The sequence below is a fragment of the Gadus chalcogrammus genome, chromosome 8 (assembly GCF_026213295.1).
Source record: "Gadus chalcogrammus isolate NIFS_2021 chromosome 8, NIFS_Gcha_1.0, whole genome shotgun sequence".
Taxonomy (NCBI): domain Eukaryota; kingdom Metazoa; phylum Chordata; class Actinopteri; order Gadiformes; family Gadidae; genus Gadus; species Gadus chalcogrammus.
The window spans coordinates 5,569,173-5,589,584 of NC_079419.1; the positions used below are offsets into that span (position 1 = coordinate 5,569,173).

Here is a 20,412-nt window from a genome sequence, read left to right on the forward strand (position 1 = left end):
TAGCCCGACTCAAAATCAATATAAATATCACCTGTTTTGTACAAAAAGACAAAGCATAGACATGCGATCGAACCAAACGTCATACCAATTTGTAAATTGAAGGAGCACCACCACGGCAGGGAACATACTTCTATAATTCAGCCAAGCGGGGCAAGGAGGGCACTCTATATAAAGCGACGTGACGTAGGCTCGGAGTTCAGGGGCCATCAATTATTGAGCCTGAGAAGGAGTTCGTGCCACAATGGAGCAGAGAAGCTCTCGAACACATGTGTCACATCCACCCTGGCATTTGGATGTACTGAAAGGAAGCATGTGTCAATAGCTGACGGACACACAAAAACAAGCACACACTCACACTATCTTTTTAGACTTCCCTTTCCCCAAGGCCCCTGTTCCTCCGATATACTCTCCATGTGGTAAAGAGCCAACCCTTCTTCCACCAACATGCCTTTTGGGCCTTAATGCTTTCTGTAGAAGCGTTACCTTTTGTTGACCTTACACAGTTGATGCTAGACCTCCACATGCACTCCAATCCATCATATCAGTTCATACCCTGACATCCACATGCAAGGCTTTTTGTTGTGGCGGAGAACAGAGCAGTCTTGGCTGTATCACACACTCATACACACACACAGACACCCAGGGACACACACACGCGTACACATGTACACACGCACACACAGACACACACGCACGCGCACAGACACACACACACACAAACTCGCACACAAACTTGTAAAGCTGAGTGGTTTGACTTGCATCATTGCATTGTCACCATGGACCCCTGGAGGCCTCTGTTAGGGGCTGCCCATGAAGAAGTGTGGAATACAGAGTACCACACAGAGACAGAGAGCTCCAAAACAAACCCAGGGGGGTTCACTGAAAGGGGTCTCCGAAAACCCCATGAGCACCCTGCCAGCCAAGAGCCCAGTGGACGATGTAGGGCAGCTGAGGCCTTAGGATAGAAGACACGGTGATCAGTTCACTAGGAGATTTAGTGGTCTAAGTTTAGCATAGCTCAACAATGATTCAGGTAGTGAAATAGGACCGTACCGTTAGTAAAAAATACAACAGATGTGATGTTTGTTTGTTTTTTGAGAAGAATTGCTCTCTGACTGAAGGTGTGTGTTTGTACATGTATGCCTATTCACCGGAATCACACTGTCGAGCTCTATTGGCTCACTTATACTTATGGTTTGTTCCTCAATCCTCGGACGCCAGACCGAGTCGAAATTCGCAGATCCCCCAGCTTTCTTGCGGCATTTCTCGGAGGCATGCCCTCTTGTCTTCATCTTTCGGAAACCTGAGCAAACCGAGAGCAGTGATGAAGCTCTCAACAAAATGGCTGCGCCAGTGAAGAGATTTCTTTTAGTATTTGAACCACGTTGGGTCATTTTAAATGCTCTCACGCTTGATTACATAGCTACTTTATTCCGGTCAATTTATACATTGCATGGTCTTGCTGTGCGTGTAATACAATGTCAAGTCGTGTTGTTTTCGGGCTGTTCCCTATAGAGGCTATTATACCCAACGACTAGCCAAATTCCTGACAAAGACGAACAGGAACGCAATGAATGCTTCGAGACCGGAAATTACGTCAAGTGCAACTCGGAAGGCTGGCGTCCGAGGATTCAGGAACACCATTAAGCCGGGCCTTGGGAGGTCTGTGCGCTGATCATATTTTGTACTTCATGGAATTAGATATACAAACATCTTATTGTGCTTCATGTGTAAGGACTGTCACTGGGCTGTATTAACCTCCCTTGAGAAAAGGTCAAGATCAAATTTTGAACAAGCTCCACATCCGCAATGCAGCGAGTTTCATCACTTTGTAAAGCACCCGAATAATGACTGCACTTGTGTCCAAAGTTCACCGCTTGAAATTGGACCATATAAACCCCACAGGTGTTGAGCAAATATTTTATTTGATTGCAAAGAACACCAAACCATAGAAATTCAATACACTACTTTAAATACATTCTGTTCACGTGTTGAACCGTATGGCAGCCAAGGGAACAGCCAAATGCAATTTACATGCAAAATGAATTGAAGTCTTGAAACATGTTTATACATGAACAACAAACCATCCAATAGTGCATGAACTGTTCTCCTTAATCCCTGGTCATGACCCATAAACAAATGTGCAAAGCAACGTTTTGAGGTTGGAATAATGTTGCATGTTCTTCCGGCCACATAAATTACAGACCAGGTCTTTTTCTTGTTTAGCACCAACACAGAAGGTGGCGTTCCTTTTAGAACCAATCTGCTTCAAGCCAAGCGACTGTAGGTGACGTGCAGATGCTGCGTCATTGGCTGCTTGTCCGTTGACATGGAAAGCGTCTGCTCCAGCTTCCCGTCTGGTTGGAGCTGGAACACTCTGGAGACCTGAGGATTTTTTTTTTATAATTAATGAAACCCTACTGGTAAGATTAAATCAAACTATGCATCGCCTTTTGTGAAAAATTGCAATACAAGGGGCTTAATACAATGAACATGAAGAAAAATATATAGAATGGATTGAGAATGCCAAGCTGAATAGGTATGGTTCAAGGTTTCTTTTAAGACAGTCATACAGAAAGCTCAAACGCAGCTATACAATGCCATCCGACACAAGCCAGAGTCACATGGGTCAATTTATGGCTCGTTAGAGACAGTCCACACTGCGGCCATACCTCCTTGACGTGGGGCTCCTTGGCAAACGATGGCCTGGCCAGAGCTTGTGTATGTAGGCTCAGCTTCTTTCCCACCAGCTCCCCCTCCTCAACCTCCACCAGTCCTGCACACAGACTCTCAGCTGAAGCATGTACACAATAGATACAACAGTCACCGTTCACCAAGTCTTGGAGGCCTAGCCGAGATTTTGGATTAAAAGGGGTGATAGACTGCCACCTGGTGTGGGTGAATGGCCATTACGGGCCGTTTGAAAAGCTGCCTTTTCCTGTGTTTTAGTGACATCCCAAGTGGGAGTGTCCACCTAGATTTGTGCTGGATAGATCAGTCCGCCAGCCTACCCAGTAGCAAATGTTGCTTATCCATCAATCATACAGCTAGGTGGACACGCCCCCTTGTTATGCCACTAAAAACACCGATTTTCAAACAGCTGTTAATGGCTTGTCACCCTCACACCTTTAAGCCCAAAACGACTGACAAAAGAAAGTCAGATGCATGCATCTTTCCAAAAGAGGGTCGACACATATTTGGATGGGTGTCAAACTCCCTCCATGTGATGTTGACGTGGAGTGCACTATTGCATGCGAGCCAATTATTCTGAATCAGGAACGTTGTGAAGTACCCGAGTTCTGTGCGATGATGAACGCCACTCGGTTGGTGCCCGTCTGCATTCGGATGAAGCCACACTCCCTGTGAAGTATCTTCTTCGTCTCTGCATCGGAGGCATTGAACCTGCGAACACAGGCGCCACAGAAACCTAGACCGACGTCTATAGTATACCCACCACTCCCCTTCCGCATGGTTTATGCTACAATGGAGTCATCTGGGCTTTTACAAGCCCAGAGATGAAACGAAAAATCAGTCAATTGAATAAACCAAAAAGAGCAATAGAAAAATGGTCGTCATAGGACAACCGCAAGTGTTGCTCATAGCAACTAATTATGGGTCTGCTATTTTGATATACCAGGGCCAATAAAGGGTAGACTTAACGTGTGCAGAGAATACCCATTGAGCACTTGACTTGGTACATAAAAGTAGCAGACTTAATTATTATTATTTATGACAGCTGTGCAAGTCCTAAAATGAACCCTATGAAAATGCAGTGGGCCTACTGCGTTGTTTTTGAATGAGCACAAAACACACGCACATAAAGTTGATGATGGGCTGTCCCATTTGGGCGAAGTGAAGATCCTCCGTGTAGCGGAAGTCCTTCAGGCTGGGGTAGGACCCCTTTCCGGGCTCGACTGATTCCCAGTTACCCAGGAGCCAATCCAGAGAAGAGACGGCTTGTCCAGTTTAGCTAATGTTGGAAAACATACAACAGAAATATAACACGCACTTCGGGAGGTATAGATTTACCAAATGCATGCTTGCTAAATGTCCACAAGAGGTCAGCATTTGAGGCCGAGGACACAAGCAGGCAGCACCAGGGAAACAAACGTTGCAGCGCAACATGGTTGAGGGCATGGATTTAAATAAGACCCTTACGTAGACCTACATGGTTTGTAAAGAAATATATGCACCACACCACTCGTGGTAATGTTTTTAAAGAACGGTCCCGAAAAGGCCAACACATTAGCTGTTTAACTATGCAGCCTAGCATTATAGTAGCTATATATCTCTTACGACAACGTTTCAAAAGAATTCGGGTGTTGCAGCGTTCGTCGAACACACGGACCTACTTGTGCATACACATTAAAGGTCATGCTTATGAAGTGTAGCTTATAGCTGGTCTTCTTACCGGGCTGGTAGAACGGGCACACCAATGAAGCCATCGATAAGGTGGAGCCGGTAGGAGCACTGACGCAGAAAATCAATGAAGATCAAATACTTCCGACTTTGACTCGGCTGGAGTCAGTCAACCCGTGCTTTTATAGAGCGCAACAGTGACCGCCCCCTTTTTGATCAAATCTAGTTCCGGAAGTAAACTTCCCATACGTTTTCCCCCTTGACTTCTCGTAAAATCGTTACATAAAGAGTTTTAAGCCTGGAATCAAGCCAGTCGTTCATGAAGGTAGTCATGACCATAAAACGTTTGATCCGGGGCCAAATGACCATTTGGAAAATTGAAGAATGGCCAAAGGTACCCAAGTCTGTGTAGGCCTACATTATATTTTGCAAACGAGTGAGGAACTACTCATCCCATAAACCATTGCAAGCTTTTTTGCAATGGTTACAAGTGTTACAACCCAATAATTCAGCGCATTTCTTTCATCTTATAACCTTTGTCTTTATTGTATTGTTAATACAAGTTGTGTCATATATTCTGTGGGTGTGTGTACATGTAGGCCCTATCGTGTTTCATATAGTGTATAGCGTTGTCTTCGACATACATTCCTTCGTTCCTGACTTTTAAGCCTGGAATTTAAGCCTGGAACCAAGCCAGTCGTTCATCAAGGTAGTCATGACCATAAAACGTTTGATCCGGGGCCAAATGATAATTTGGAAAACTGAAGAATGGCCAAAGGTACACAAGTCTGTGTAGGCCTACATTATATTTTGCAAACGAGTGAGGAACTACTCATCCCATAAACCATTGCAAGCTTTTTTGCAATGGTTACAAGTTACAACCCAATAATTTAGCGCGTTTCTTGCAACCTTTGTCATTATTGTATTGTCAATACAAGTTGTGTCATAGCGCTGACTGCAGTCACCGCTTAATAATGTTACTCGTTATTAATACATGTGAATTCAGTCTCGTATTCCAGTTCCGTATTCATTCAACATTATGTATTCCCAGCTTTTATAATATCAAAGTTACTAAAAAAGCACTGCTAGTGCTCTGCATATTTTTATTTTGATCATAAATTCGATTTCAACATATTTTTCAACACACAGCTAATTTCCTCTACAGTTCTTACAGCAATTCTAAATTTCCATCAGTCAAAGGGTTGGTTGCTGTGGTAAGCTATCGAGTTCAGTGGCAGCAGTCATCAACCATTTGACTTTCGCTGGTGCAGTAAACGTTTCCTGGTAAAAGCGAGCTCCAGCAATCATCAGTCGTAACCCTATAGGATTGTTTGGGTTTAAGTGTATTTCTGGAATGCATGTTGTGTATGTGTGTGTGTGTGTGTGTGTGTGTGTGTGTGTGTGTGTGTGTGTGTGTGTGTGTTGTGTGTGTGTGTGTGTGTGTGTGTGTGTGTGTGTGTGTGTGTGTGTGTGTGTGTGTGTGTGTGTGTTGTTACGTATTTTAAGAATCTAAGCTACCCACACATAGTCCAAAATGAAGCGGGACCAAACATATAAGCCGTAAATACTATACATAGCCACAAGGGGAGCAATACCTTATTGGAGGCTGCTCCAGCCACAGATAGCAGCACTTTTATATATACGAAGAAGCCGAAGTCATTACGTCACCCCGGCTACGCCCACTTGGCGGTCTCTTACCTGTGCACCCAGTGTGAAGAGACCAGAGATTAATAACCACACGCGCGCAGGGTCACGGGCCTCTGCCCGTGGCCCATAGATCAGAGATTTGCAGCGACACCCCGCGAGGGGACAATGGGCCTTTGCCCATGTCCCGTAGTAGCCAGAGTTATTATCTCTCACACGTGTTCCACTCTTTAGCTACAATTCCCTCCGTATAGCTTCAGTTACCATGCCGAAACATGCCGACGACTTTATAATAAATGAAGTGAGTTTAAAGCAACCCGGGATTGGACAACTTTCTTCGAGAAAACGCAACAGTGTGTGTGTGTGTGTGTGTGTGTGTGTGTGTGTGTGTGTGTGTGTGTGTGTGTGTGTGTGTGTGTGTGTGTGTATATGTCTGTGTCTGTGTGTGTGTTTGCGTAGACATTGACTGCCGGTGCCAGTGTAGTCATGCTTGTTTTGGCATCTTGAGAATATGTGATGAGCTCAGCGTTGTCACAGGGCCATTGATGATGACAGTCTCCTCCAGTGATGAGGCCCATGTATCTCATGGACATGTAGGACACGTAGTGGACACACGTAGAGCGGGGCATGTTGCCTCCACATGAATCAGAAAGTCAGATGGCTCTGTATTTGGGAAGTGTGGTTTCAAAGACATCAGGAATAAAATGTTTTTCGTAAAACCTGTGTTTTCGGCTCTAACTTGTGGCTTCTGCAGGAGCATATGCCATCGATTAACAATATAACTGCCCGTGGTACGGAGACTGAATTGATTTTTTTTTAATTCCGCAATCACACTGTCGAGCTCTATTGGCTCACTTATACTTATGGTTTGTTCCTCAATCCTCGGACGCCAGACTTCCGAGTCGAAATTCACAGATCCCCCAGCTTTCTTGCGGCATTTCTCGGAGGCACGCCCTCTTTTGTCTTCATCTTTCGGAAATCTGAGAGCAGACCGAGAGCAGTGAAGAAGCTCTCAACAAAATGGCTGCGCCAGTGAAGAGATTTCTTTTAGTATTTGAACCACGTTGGTCATTTTAAATGCTCTCACGCTTGATTACATAGCTACTTTATTCCGGTCAATTTATACATTGCATGGCCTTGCTGTGCGTGTAATACAATGTCAAGTCGTGTTATTTTCAGGCTGTTCCCTATAGAGGCTATTATACCCAACGACTAGCCAAATTCCTGACAAAGACGAACAGGAACGCAATGAATGCGTCGAGACCGGAAATTACGTCAAGTGCAACTCGGAAGGCTGGCGTCCGAGGATTCAGGAACACCATTAAGCCGGGCCTTGGGAGGTCTGTGCGCTGATCATATTTTGTGCTTCATGGAATTAGATATACAATCATCTTATTATGCTTCATGTGTAAGGACTGTCACTGGGCTGCATTAACCTCCCTTGAGAAAAGGTCAAGATCAAATTTTGAACAAGCTCCACATCCGCAATGCAGCGAGTTTCATCACTTCGTAAAGCACCCGAATAATGACTGCACTTGTGTCCAAAGTTCACCGCTTGAAATTGGACCATATAAACCCCACAGGTGTTGAGCAAATATTTTATTTGATTGCAAAGAACACCAAACCATAGAAATTCAAAACACTACTTTAAATACATTCTGTTCACGACGTGTTGAACCGTATGGCAGCCAAGGGAACAGCGAAATGCAATTTACATGCAAAATGAATATAAGTCTTGAAACATGTTTATACATGAACAACAAACCATCCAATAGTGCATGAACTGTTCTCCTTAATCCCTGGTCATGACCCATAAACAAATGTGCAAAGCAACGTTTTGAGGTTGGAATAATGTTGCATGATCTTCCATTACCGGCTACATAAATTACAGACCAGGTCTTTTTCTTGTTTAGCACCAACACAGAAGGTGGCGTTCCTTTTAGAACCAATCTGCTTCAAGCCAAGCGACTGTAGGTGACGTGCAGATGCTGCGTCATTGGCTGCTTGTCCGTTGACATGGAAAGCGTCTGCTCCAGCTTCCCGTCTGGTTGGAGCTGGAACACTCTGGAGACCTGAGGATTTTTTTTTTATAATTAATGAAACCCTACAGATAAGATTAAATCAAACTCTATGCATCGCCTTTTGTGAAGAATTTCAATACAAGGGGCTTAATACAATGAACATGAAGAAAAATATATAGAATGGATTGAGAATGCCAAGCTGAATAGGTATGGTTCAAGGTTTCTTTTAAGACAGAGTCATACAGAAAGCTCAAACGCAGCTATATAATGCCATCCGACACAAGCCAGAGTCACATGGGTCAATTTATGGCTCGTTAGAGACAGTCCACACTGCGGCCATACCTCCTTGACGTGGGGCTCCTTGGCAAACGATGGCCTGGCCAGAGCTTGTGTATGTAGGCTCAGCTTCTTTCCAACCAGCTCCCCCTCCTCAACCTCCACCAGTCCTGCACACAGAGTCTCAGCTGAAGAAAGTGTACACAATAGATACAACAGTCACCGTTCACCAAGTCTTGGAGGCCTAGCTGAGATTTTGGATTAAAAGGGGTGATATACTGCCACCTGGTGTGGGTGAATGGCCATTACGAGCCGTTTGAAAAGCTGCCTTTCCCTGTGTTTTAGTGACATCCCAAGTGGGAGTGTCCACCTAGATTTGTGCTGGATAGATCAGTCCGCCAGCCTACCCAGTGGACAGTAGCAAATGTTGCTTATCCATCAATCATACAGCTAGGTGGACACGCCCACTTGTTATGCCACTAAAAACACAGATTTTCAAACAGCTGTTAATGGCTTGTCACCCTCACACCTTTAAGCCCAAAACTACTGACAAAAGAAAGTCAGATGCATGCATCTTTCCAAAAGAGGGTCGACACATATTTGGATGGGTGTCAAACTCCCTCCATGTGATGTTGACGTGGAGTGCACTATTGCATGTGAGCCAATTATTCTGAATCAGGAACGTTGTGAAGTACCCGAGTTCTGTGCGATGATGAACGCCACTCGGTTGGTGCCCGTCTGCATTCGGATGAAGCCACACTCCCTGTGAAGTATCTTCTTCGTCTCTGCATCGGAGGCATTGAACCTGCGAACACAGGCACCCCAGAAACCTAGACCGACGTCTATAGCTACCCACCACTCCCCTTCCGCATGGTTTATGCTACAATGGAGTCATCTGGGCTTTTACAAGCCCAGAGATGAAACGAAAAATCAGTCAATTGAATAAACCAAAAAGAGCAATAGAAAAATGGTCGTCATAGGACAACCGCAAGTGTTGCTCATAGCACTAATTATGGGTCTGCTATTTTGATATACCAGGGCCAATAAAGGGTAGACTTAACGTGTGCAGAGAATACCCATTGAGCACTTGACTTGGTACATAAAAGTAGAAGACATAATTATTATTATTTATGACAGCTGGGCAAGTCCTAAAATGAACCCTATGAAAATGCAGTGGGCCTACTGCGTTGTTTTTGAATGAGCACAAAACACACGCACATAAAGTTGATGATGGGCTGTCCCATTTGGGCGAAGTGAAGATCCTCCGTGTAGCGGAAGTCCTTCAGGCTGGGGTAGGACCCCTTTCCGGGCTCGACTGATTCCCAGTTACCCAGGAGCCAATCCAGAGAAGAGACGGCTTTGTCCAGTTTAGCTAATGTTGGAAAACATACAACAGAAATATAACACGCACTTCGGGAGGTATAGATTTACCAAATGCATGCTTGCTAAATGTCCACAAGAGGTCAGCATTTCAGGCCGAGGACACAAGCAGGCAGCACCAGGGAAACAAACGTTGTAGCGCAACATGGTTGAGGGCATGGATTTAAATAAGACCCTTACGTAGACCTACATGGTTTGTAAAGAAATATATGCACCACACCACTCGTGGTAATGTTTTTAAAGAACGGTCCCGAAAAGGCCAACACATAAGCTGTTTAACTATGCAGCCTAGCATTATAGTAGCTATATATCTCATACGACAACGTCAACGTTTCAAAAGAATTGGGGTGTTGCAGCGTTCGTCGAACACACGGACTTACTTGCACATTAAAGGTCATGCTTATGAAGTGTAGCTTATAGCTGGGCTTCTTACCGGGCTGGTAGAACGGGCACACCAATGAAGCCATCGATAAGGTGGAGCAGGTAGGAGCACTGACGCAGAAAATCAATGAAGATCAAATACTTCCGACTTTGACTCGTCTGGAGTCAATCAACCCGTGCTTTTATAGAGCGCAACAGTGACCGCCCCCTTTTTGAACAAATCTAGTTCCGGAAGTAAACTTCCCATACGTTTTCCCCCTTGACTTCTCGTAAAATCGTTACATAAAGAGTTTTAAGCCTGGAATCAAGCCAGTCGTTCATGAAGGTAGTCATGACCATAAAACGTTTGATCCGGGGCCAAATGACCATTTGGAAAATTGAAGAATGGCCAAAGGTACACAAGTCTGTGTAGGCCTACATTATATTTTGCAAACGAGTGAGGAACTACTCATCCCATAAACCATTGCAAGCTTTTTTGCAATGGTTACAAGCGTTACAACCCAATAATTCAGCGCATTTCTTTCATCTTATAACCTTTGTCTTTATTGTATTGTTAATACAAGTTGTGTCATATATTCTGTGGGTGTGTGTACATGTATCGTGCTTCATATACATAGCGTTGTCTTCGACATACATTCCTTCGTTCCTGACTTTTAAGCCTGGAACCAAGCCAGTCGTTCATCAAGGTAGTCATGACCATAAAACGTTTGATCCGGGGCCAAATGATAATTTGGAAAACTGAAGAACGGCCAAAGGTACACAAGTCTGTGTAGGCCTACATTTTTTTTTTTACATCGATTTTGCAAACGAGTGAGGAACTACTCATCCCATAAACCATTGCAAGCTTTTTTGCAATGGTTACAACCCAATAATTTAGCGCGTTTCTTGCAACCTTTGTCATTATTGTATTGTTAATACAAGTTGTGTCATATATTCAGTGGGTGTGTGTACATGTATCGTGTTTCATATAGTGTATAGCGCTGACTGCAGTCACCGCTTAATAATGTTACTCGTTATTAATACATGTGAATTCAGTCTCGTATTCCAGTTCCGTATTCATTCAACATTATGTATTCCCAGCTTTTATAATATCAAAATTAATAAAAAAGCACTGCTAGTGCTCTGCATATTTTTATTTTGATCATAAATTGTATTTCAACATATTTTTCAACACACAGCTAATTTCCTCCACAGTTCTTACAGCAATGCTAACTTTCCATTGGTCAAAGGGTTGGTTGCTGTGGTAAGCTATCGAGTTCAGTGGCAGCAGTCATCAACCACTTGACTTTCGCTGGTGCAGTAAACGTTTCCTGGTACCAGCGAGCTCCAGCAATCAGTCGCGTAACCCTTTAGGATTGTTTGGGTTTAAGTGTATTTCTGGAATGCATGTTGTGTGTCTGTTTGTGTCTGTCCGTCCGTCCGTCCGTCCGTCCGTCTGTCTGTGTGTGTGTGTGTGTTTGCGTAGACATTGACTGCCGGTGGCAGTGTAATCATGCTTGTTTTGGCATCGTGAGAATGTGTGATGAGCTCAGCGTTGTCACAGGGCCATTGATGATGACAGTCTCCTCCAGTGATGAGGCCCATGTATCTCATGGACATGTAGAACTTCAAATAAAATAAGATATATCGAAAACACATCCACACACACAAAAACACACAACTAGGCATGGCAATATAATGGACACTTATGGATTTAAATGATTTAAATCATAATACATATCACAAATACACTTTGGATCTAAAAATCAACGCAACCATCTACTAATCCCGTAAATATATATCATCACTCACAAGAAAAACCCCAATAAAGCCAGCGTGGATGACTGCGGACTACGGGGCGAAATCAAAAAGCTCCGCTTCCTTCTCTTTCCAGAAGGCGAAGCTGCGGTCGATGTATTTACAAATGTCTCCGTTGCTGAAACAGGAGAAGTCCGCCTCGCTGCTACGCTGGTCAGCCGACTCCGTGCGGGCGGCGGGCCCCCGGGGGACGAGGGGGTCTCCGCGGGTGGCCGAGGGTTCGCCGAAGAAACGCGCCTTGGCGTCCTCGAAGCCGTCGCCCCAGCGCCGCCGCCCGGCCTGGACGTCCCGCACCACGGCCTTGTGGAAATCCCGCACGGTCTCCCAGGGGAAGCCGCCCACGTGGTCGAACACCTCGAAGCACAGCAGGTGCCTCATCTTCCTCTCCTCGGGCGGCAGCTCCTGCTCCAGGATGCGGAAGTAGCCCAGCATGAAGAGCTCCAGGGTCAGGTCGTCGTGGGTCGCCGCGACGACGCCGTCCGACGCCCGTAGGAACTGCTCAGGGGAGTACGTGGTCCGGCTGGAAGCCGAAGCCACGGCCTTCCCGGGCCTCACCGCGCGGATGTTCCTCCAGGAATGCAGCATCTTGTCCACGGCGGTTCTTTGGCAGCAGAACTGCAACATGGTGGTTCTCTGGCCAACCCCTAGCTCCTGGACCCCGTCAGCCTCTGGCCCCTGCTCCTGTCTCCGCCTAGCTGCTCTCACCGTTATGGCGTACGCCGATTTCTTCCAGTGGCTGAGAAACAGCACAACTATACGCTCTTTCCTCAAGCTCACAGTCTCCATGACGGGTGTGACCACGTTGTGCTCCCCGACGGAGGGCCTCACGGTGTGGTCTACATTGTTGTTGTGGTGGCTGTTCAATCCGGACAGCGCCTTTTGTGTCGCTTCATCCGCTCCTTGGCCTCCCCGGTCGTCCCGCTTGCCGGCGTCAGCGACGAAGCCGGCAAAGGGGTAGATCCCTCCGAGCTTGCCCTCGAAGTTCGACCGCAGTTCTCGAACCGACACTCCGGACTGCTGGATCTCCCGCTCCGCCCTCTCCCTCTGCGCTCGGCTCTGCCCGTTGGCCTCCAGGCGATGGCTGAAAGCTGACGCCATCCCAACATGTGGTATCCTGCACCCGGGGGATGCCTCCGCAGGTACCGGGGCACCCGTTACACCCCGCCGCCCCGCGTCCCGGCCGAGCTCCGGACCGGCCGAGCCGCCTCGGACCCCCTGCGGTCCCCTCGCCCCTTCCATCAACCCCTCCGCAGTGCTCCTCTCGCCGCCCTCCCGGACGCCGGTCAAATGGGACAGGAGCTGCGACATGTTCCTGACGATCTCGGTGACGCGGCCGCACCACGCGGGCAGCGGGAGGCGTCCGTCCGGGTCCATCGGTTCCTTCAGCGCCTCCTTGTTCAGGGAGACGTTGACCAGAGGATCGGGCAGCACGGTCCGCAGCTCCTCGGTGAGCCTGGTGAGCTCCAACTCGAAGGCCTGGCAGCGCTTCTGGACGGAAACCTTCTCAATCTGCGTCTCGAGGTATTCCAGGTCCTCCTCTGACAACAGCTCCCCGAAGGGCCCAAGGATGGCATTGTGGGTCTGGGAGTATTTCCAGCCATCCACTGCTACGGGCCCGTCGGCTATGGCCTGAGAGACAGGGTTGGTCAATGGCCACACATGCGCTGTATATGCTATTGTCAAGATTTGAATACTACACATGAACTGTCAGGGAGAAAAGCTCAGAAACAAACAGCCTGTAAAAAGTCTGTGTAATGTGCAGCTTTTCATGTATTGTTTGCTCATTGTCAATCTGAAACCGCACTGTGACTGGGGTTAAACATGGTCAAGTTGTTTTTATTTTGCGGGAACAAGGACAACATAACCGACAAATTGACTCACCTTTGGCAAGTCAATGACTAGGACTGGTCAATCAGCACCCATGCACAGTTTATGTTATTGTCGTGAATTAATCTCAACATCCCTTTCTTTAATATCTTCTTTATTATCTGATTGAGGTAGCAGAAGTAGCCAGCCTTTCGTGTATGGCTAGTCAGAACATACCTTCACCTCCCTCCTCTGCTCCTCTTCATCGCCCAGTCGTACCTGGAGCTGCCTCACCATCACCTGCCTCTTCCACTCCGCGATGGGCTGGCCCGCCTCATCGTGGGTGGGCACCAGGGAGTCGATGTCGGCGAGGATGACCTCCACGATCGGAACCTCCCGCTGCCACAGCTCTTCCTCAGCGTCCGGCTTCTGTCAGGGTTTCAGCAAGGAACAGGGCTTGTACATTAGAATGCATCATGGGAGTTGTAGTAACATAATTCCCCCAAACTTAAAATACAGAAGCTTAGCCCAATCTAAACTTTGTGTTGCCACGACTCGCATGAGAAACGCTGTGTCAGAATTAACAATGTCAATGTCTCCTATGCTACTATACGTCCGAAATACATGCGGTTTTTGCGATGGCACGTCATGATGTACAAAGCCCATACAGGGTTTGGACATCCTACAACAACATACATTATGTGATTCAATCCAGCCTTTCGTGCATGAACAACAAAAACAGACATGAAAACGGTTTCTGCAATGTTATATCTTGATTGTGTGCTGTACATCTCCCTACAGATCTTGTCAGCCTCATTATGGACGTGACACCTGGTTCACCGTTTGTCCCGTGAACACTGCGGTGAAGCCAGCGTGCTTCATGGACCGGATGGCCTTCATCTGAGACGACAAGGTGTAGTCCTGGTCTGGGGGCCTCAGCAGGTTGAACGACCCGACCACTGGAAGGAGAACGTCATGCGTTCATATTCAGCCGATGAAAACATGTACTTCTGTTTACCGTTACAGGAAGTGCCCTCCCACACGATCTGAAATGTGTGTCATTTGAGATGTAAGGCTGTTCAGACTTATATTGCAGGGGTCTAAACTGAAACAATTTGTTTAAGTTGAGTCTCTACCTCCTCTACCGAATTATAACTCTTATGGTTTTAATAGACATGAGAGGCACTTTAAAATAGTACTTAGCATTGTGTAGTGTCTTATTCTAGCTATCTTTATTTGAATGGCTTATCCTAGCAATAGTGAGTGCTTGGCACTTGTTTCTATGAATATCTGTACTGTAACGACAGCGATATATTGTTTTTTCTCTTTCTTATGACCAACGTACTTATTGTAAGTCACTTGGATAAAAGTGTCTGTCAAATGCCCTAAATGTAAATGTAAATGAGACATTTGTCATTGGTCAATGCATCATGACATCACCAGGTCGATGCCGATACCAATGAGGAGCAGGGCTGTCTCACCCGAGGAGGCCATCTGCACCTGCTGCATCGAACCCGAGGCGTGTTTTATGGTCGGGCATACAGAGGGCTGGCGAGGGACCGGGGACACCTCCTTCACTGGCTGCTGGACACACACACAAACACACATGCACACACACGCATGCACACAATCAGGCGCACACACACAAGCACTCGCGTACACAAGCACACACACACAAGCACACGCATGTACGCACATGCACACACACACACACACATACACTCACTCACACACACACACATAAGCAAACATGCACATACAAGCACGCACGCGCAGACACAAGCACACGCACATTCATGCCCGCCCGCACACAAGTACCCGTACGCACCCACCCAAAGACACACACACACAACGCAGTGATGGTGAGGAAATGCTGTTCAGAATAAAAAAAATACAGCGTGTACTTCGTCGGGACTGGAATCTGGACAGATTCAGAAAATTATTAATTCCTTGAAATGAATTGCTGGAAATGGGACATGCGACTAATCCTAATCAAGCTTCATTTGATGTTTTCGAAGTCTTTTGATGCAGTGGGTGAACAGTGGGTACACGTCTGCTGAACAAGGCTTCTCCATTATGCAGACTTCCCGATGCTTCAGTGCACAGTACAGTAGGTGCCCACTCCTTCGTCACTCACCTTGCTGTTCTCCATGCCGCACGGGGGGCCGGAGGAACACTCTGCTTTCTCAAGTTCCACCAGTGTCTAGGGAGGGAACATACCACAAAAAAGAAACAAAACAAGGAGGTATACATTGTTTATCATTTCACCATGACTTAACCAGTGAAGCTTTATTTGAGTACAATTGTTTTGTTCATCATGGAAATGTGTCATAAACAAATACACAAATCATACACAAATGCTAAATAGCATGCAATATCCAGACAATTTGTCATATTCTAATATCAAGTTGTTAGTACCCTGGTATAATCATAATCATGACCCAAAAGCCAAAGCAATGACATAATAGTGTAGACAAAACTGTCCAACAACCGTTACGGTTGAAAGACTTATCCAGATGGAGGGAAATAGGACACACTCCTCTGTTTCAGAGGCCTGAAAGTAATCTCTTTAATGTCTAATACAACCCCCCCCCCCCCCTCACACACACACACACACACACACACACCTGCACACACACACACACACACACACACACACACACACACACCCCTGCACACACACACACACACACACACATACATACACACACCCCCGCGCACACACACACAAACAAACACATCCCCACACACACACAACCCCCCCCCCCCCAAACACACACACACACATACAAACACACACACCCCCAGCGAAGGCACACATGGCTGAGGCCATGTTAATGTACAGATCCTGTGTGGCACCGTGCCTGGCGTGCAGGACAGACGGTTGAAACAGGAGACGGGTCATTGACTGTATCGTACCCCACCTGAAGTGCGTGGAAGTTCAGCGTGACATGATCTGCTGCTTCCGATAACCATCGCCCTCCGCCCTCCGCGAGATTTCCCTCGCAATCCGTCCGGCCACTCGCAATCAGCTCCACACTAATGTCAGAATGTCTTAATTACCTTTGCCTTGATTACCCAATCCACTTTGGAACCAATATGTTCTACCAACACAACAAGTGTTGCCAAAGATACAAGCCAAGCATCTTCAGTGAACAAGGTTGGACGTGTATACTGTTTAATTGTAAGGTGTTGATGCCTAAACATAACCTTTTACAGTCCCTACTGTCTATCTTCCTTTGTTTACTTTCATTCCTATCATATTTAATGTTGACACATAACATAAGTTAAAGAATCTGATATCTCAGTGAATTTATACATTACATTATGAATTGGTTCCACATCATTATTATTTTTGCCCATGGTTGATGTATTTTCATGCATTCATTCATTCATTTTAGTAATAACGGTATCATTTTTGTAAGCATGACAACATTAATGTTGAAATTATGCTTTGAGTATTAACAGGGCCTAAAAAATATGAGCTACTTCATTGGAATGTAATTTCCCTCTAAAAGTATTACACAAACAAATAATACATTTGAATTAAAGTGGTTTATCAATGGGAGTTATTTGTAGGTGTGCATGCCTATGGTACTTACCGTGTTGGACGGTAGGCCCGTACAGTTGATCAGCTGGCCTGCAGGCTAAAGGACAAGGTGTGCAGAAGCACAAGCGGGCAGGACAGAGCAATTGGTGTGGACCTCGTCATGCGCAGGCTGCCATCAATTGAACCCCCACCAAAGCTAAGGAGAAGCACCAGCAGTATGTAAACCCTGGATGGGGGGCCTTCTGAGTGTGCATAATTAAACACCCAGGATAGGGTGACAAATAACACAACTGATTATATACGTTAGAAACAACTGGAATAAATACTAGGGCAGGGAATGGGGGATATGATTAGTGTCAGAGGAAATTAGAGGAATAGAAAGAAAAATGGAGAGAGAGAGAGAGAAAGAATCGATCCACTTGTAGAAATATCTACTCACATGCTGCGATATAATGCTTCTTTTGTCTTCAGATGTGTATTTAATATAAATGTGCTTGTAGAATAAAGAAAATGCTGAATTTGTATAATGTTAGATTGTATTTTAAAATTTAAAACTTTAATGAAATATTTGTAAAACCACAAAATGTAATATGTTCATTCATGTCAAGGGAAGTAGAAACGCATAAACACATTAAGAATGAATTTGTTTAAACCTATGTTCTAATACACTTCTCCTCTCCTAAAAAAAAGGGTTAAAAAACCAAAACCCCTTGGCGTGTCTTGTCTCCCGTAACCCAATCCGTACGGTGCAAAGTGGCTGGTGGTTAGTCCTACAGCTTTGTATTGCCACAGCGGCTGGTGATTACGTCTACTCTGAGGGGATTAGTCTCCTTGGAGGAGCTTGAGTGTTGCACGTCGGGAGTGTGTTATTAATAATGCAAGACTTCACAACTGCAACGGGCTGGAGACCGGGGTGCACAGGCTGTCCTGAGCTGAATCGTCTATAATAAATATAAACGTAAAGAGCATAAGGTGTTCAAATGATGTGTCAATGCATCTATCAGTTGAGTCGGGTTGTGTGTGAAGAAAATAAAAGAAGGAATTGTGTCCTTAAAGTCCGGGGGTTGGGTGATAAGTCATCAAGAGATCAGAAAAACTAAACACACACACCATGGAAATGCTGCAAGTTTTTGAACACATTTATTTCGCTTGATTAAACTTTTTTTTCAACAATTTATTTTCGTATTACTGGTCCACAAACATGAGAATAAGACACCAGCAGAGGACTCCTGAACATTCACACATAAACATGAGCACAGAGACTAAGGATCCCTCCCCCGCCTTCTCCTCTGTCCCTGGGGCAGGGGCCTCCTCTGACCTGCCTTTCCCATCACACCCTCTGGTATACAGTCTCCTGTCTCTGGGGCGAGGGCCCTCAGACCCACCGCTCCCACCAGAACCTCTGACATCCATCCCCTCTGCACCAGCCCTGAAACGTGCAAGTCCGACTCGAGCTCAGCAATCCAGCACTGCGAGGACATGTGACACAATAAACAGGCTGGTTTCTTACTCATCATGGGTATCAATGGGGAGATAGAAAGAGGGTGAGAGATGGGGATACAGTAGAGAGAGAGTTAATAATAGCGTCTGTGTGTGTGTGTGTGTGTGCGTGCGAGTGTGTTTGATAGGACCTGACACAGCAGTTTTGGTTTCATATGCAAGACAAAGCCAAGAAGAAGGTTTTTCCAGTTAGTCATCATCACAAGGTATTGGTGGAGAGAGCAGTATTTTACAAGCAGCACTTGGAATTATGGGATGCATGGGGTAGGGGAGCAGGTTGGGTTGATTGCGTCACTATCAAGCATTAAGCAAAAGGGATCCAAGCGAATGGAGGAGGGACAGTAAGGGGAAGGGGAGAGGGACAGAGGCCAAGGGTGTAGCAAGAGAATCAGACCCGCATGCTTTGATCCACAATGGTCGTTCATTCTTTTCTTTTTTTATAAGCCTTTCAAACACAAAAAGCATCAAGTCATCTATCGCTAGACAAATATAGACCGCTGTGCACAAGTAAACCGCTTTAAAGAGCCACTGGTCTCGTTTGCTTTCGAGTGATGGACTTTAAAAGTAAAAATAACTCATATAAAGTGTTTGTTTTAACTGTAAGGTGGAGCTCAGGTTGGTTATAAAGTGATAATGATTCTGATGATTTCGGTTGTTAAGTTACAACGCTACAATTTTAACAACATCTGGGGAATAACGTCGGTGGAAAATGGTTCAGTAGAATTACAGCATGTTCAACACATGCCAAACATAAGTGCAACACATCCTTCATAATTAAGGTCTAGTACAAATCATCTGTTCCAAAGGTCTGAAGATATTAAGATGTTATGTAATACATCTAACATATCAAGAGTAATAAACCATGTTACAAAGGTTTAGTAAACTAAGATGACCCAGGACATCATTGGAGATCAAATACAATTCACAACTTCCCTTGTAATTGTGAAGAATTATGAAATAGTTTGGGTTAAGGCTTGGTATTCTAATTTCAACAGTAGTCTAAATTGCACATTGTACGTCTCCCTTCTAGGTTTGGATGCACAAACAGGTTGGCTGGCCTGAGGCATACCTCTCTGACCAAGACCCGGACCACTCAACCACAGCACAGCATTGTGATACAATTTAAACCACTCAAAGGCTTTTTGATCTTTGTGATAAGGGTTTGGTTAATATATATATAATTAATTTTTAAACATAATTAACATTCAGTATACCCTATTGATTGATTCCTGGCCATGGAACTGCTCACACCAAGCTAGTGATACTATATGGTTGTTCAGGAGACAAGCACCAGGTGTCCAAAACATCTAGTCATCGCTACAGTACAAAAGCAAAAGTCAGGGAAGGGTTAAGTGCACAAGTTATACAACATGAGTACAGCTACTGTAGCCGTGGTTACAGGCCATACCAAACTACTCTAAAGCGTCACGGGTAAAACATCTCCTCGCCAGCAGCACACCGACTCAGATCGTGAACAGGAACACATCACTTGTTCTGGTAAATGATAAATGTCTCTGGCTTGAAAGGGGATTTCAAGGACCCACCATTTCCGTATGGGACAGGTGTGAAGAATGAAAGAAAGACATAAGGTAGGTGGAGAACGGGAGGCACTGTGTGGTGCACAGAGAATGTGCTATTAAATCAGCTCTCTTCTTCCGAACACATTGTAGGTCCCTGGCAGATCCCCCCTGTTTGTTT

General features: G+C 45.5%; 3 protein-coding genes across 3 annotated transcripts; all 3 read right to left on the reverse strand.

Annotated features, from left to right (window-relative positions):
- Window positions 1–1,876: 1,876 nt before the first annotated feature.
- Window positions 1,877–4,509, reverse strand: LOC130388246 (peroxynitrite isomerase THAP4-like). Its single transcript, XM_056597664.1, has 5 exons — window positions 4,412–4,509; window positions 3,818–3,970; window positions 3,293–3,402; window positions 2,673–2,776; window positions 1,877–2,385 (listed from the first exon to the last, which is right to left on the reverse strand). The coding sequence occupies exons 2-5, from the start codon at window positions 3,841–3,843 to the stop codon at window positions 2,269–2,271; spliced, it is 357 nt and encodes a 118-aa protein (XP_056453639.1). The 5' UTR covers window positions 3,844–3,970; window positions 4,412–4,509; the 3' UTR covers window positions 1,877–2,268.
- A 3,012-nt stretch (window positions 4,510–7,521) lies between these two features.
- On the reverse strand, window positions 7,522–10,233 carry LOC130388244 (peroxynitrite isomerase THAP4-like). Its single transcript, XM_056597662.1, has 5 exons — window positions 10,114–10,233; window positions 9,519–9,672; window positions 8,996–9,105; window positions 8,367–8,470; window positions 7,522–8,075 (listed from the first exon to the last, which is right to left on the reverse strand). The coding sequence occupies exons 1-5, from the start codon at window positions 10,145–10,147 to the stop codon at window positions 7,959–7,961; spliced, it is 519 nt and encodes a 172-aa protein (XP_056453637.1). The 5' UTR covers window positions 10,148–10,233; the 3' UTR covers window positions 7,522–7,958.
- A 1,658-nt stretch (window positions 10,234–11,891) lies between these two features.
- Window positions 11,892–18,728, reverse strand: LOC130387208 (espin-like protein). Its single transcript, XM_056596217.1, has 8 exons — window positions 18,533–18,728; window positions 17,267–17,304; window positions 15,802–15,867; window positions 15,146–15,248; window positions 14,496–14,623; window positions 13,898–14,072; window positions 13,137–13,480; window positions 11,892–12,989 (listed from the first exon to the last, which is right to left on the reverse strand). The coding sequence occupies exons 1-8, from the start codon at window positions 18,726–18,728 to the stop codon at window positions 11,892–11,894; spliced, it is 2,148 nt and encodes a 715-aa protein (XP_056452192.1).
- Window positions 18,729–20,412: the final 1,684 nt, after the last annotated feature.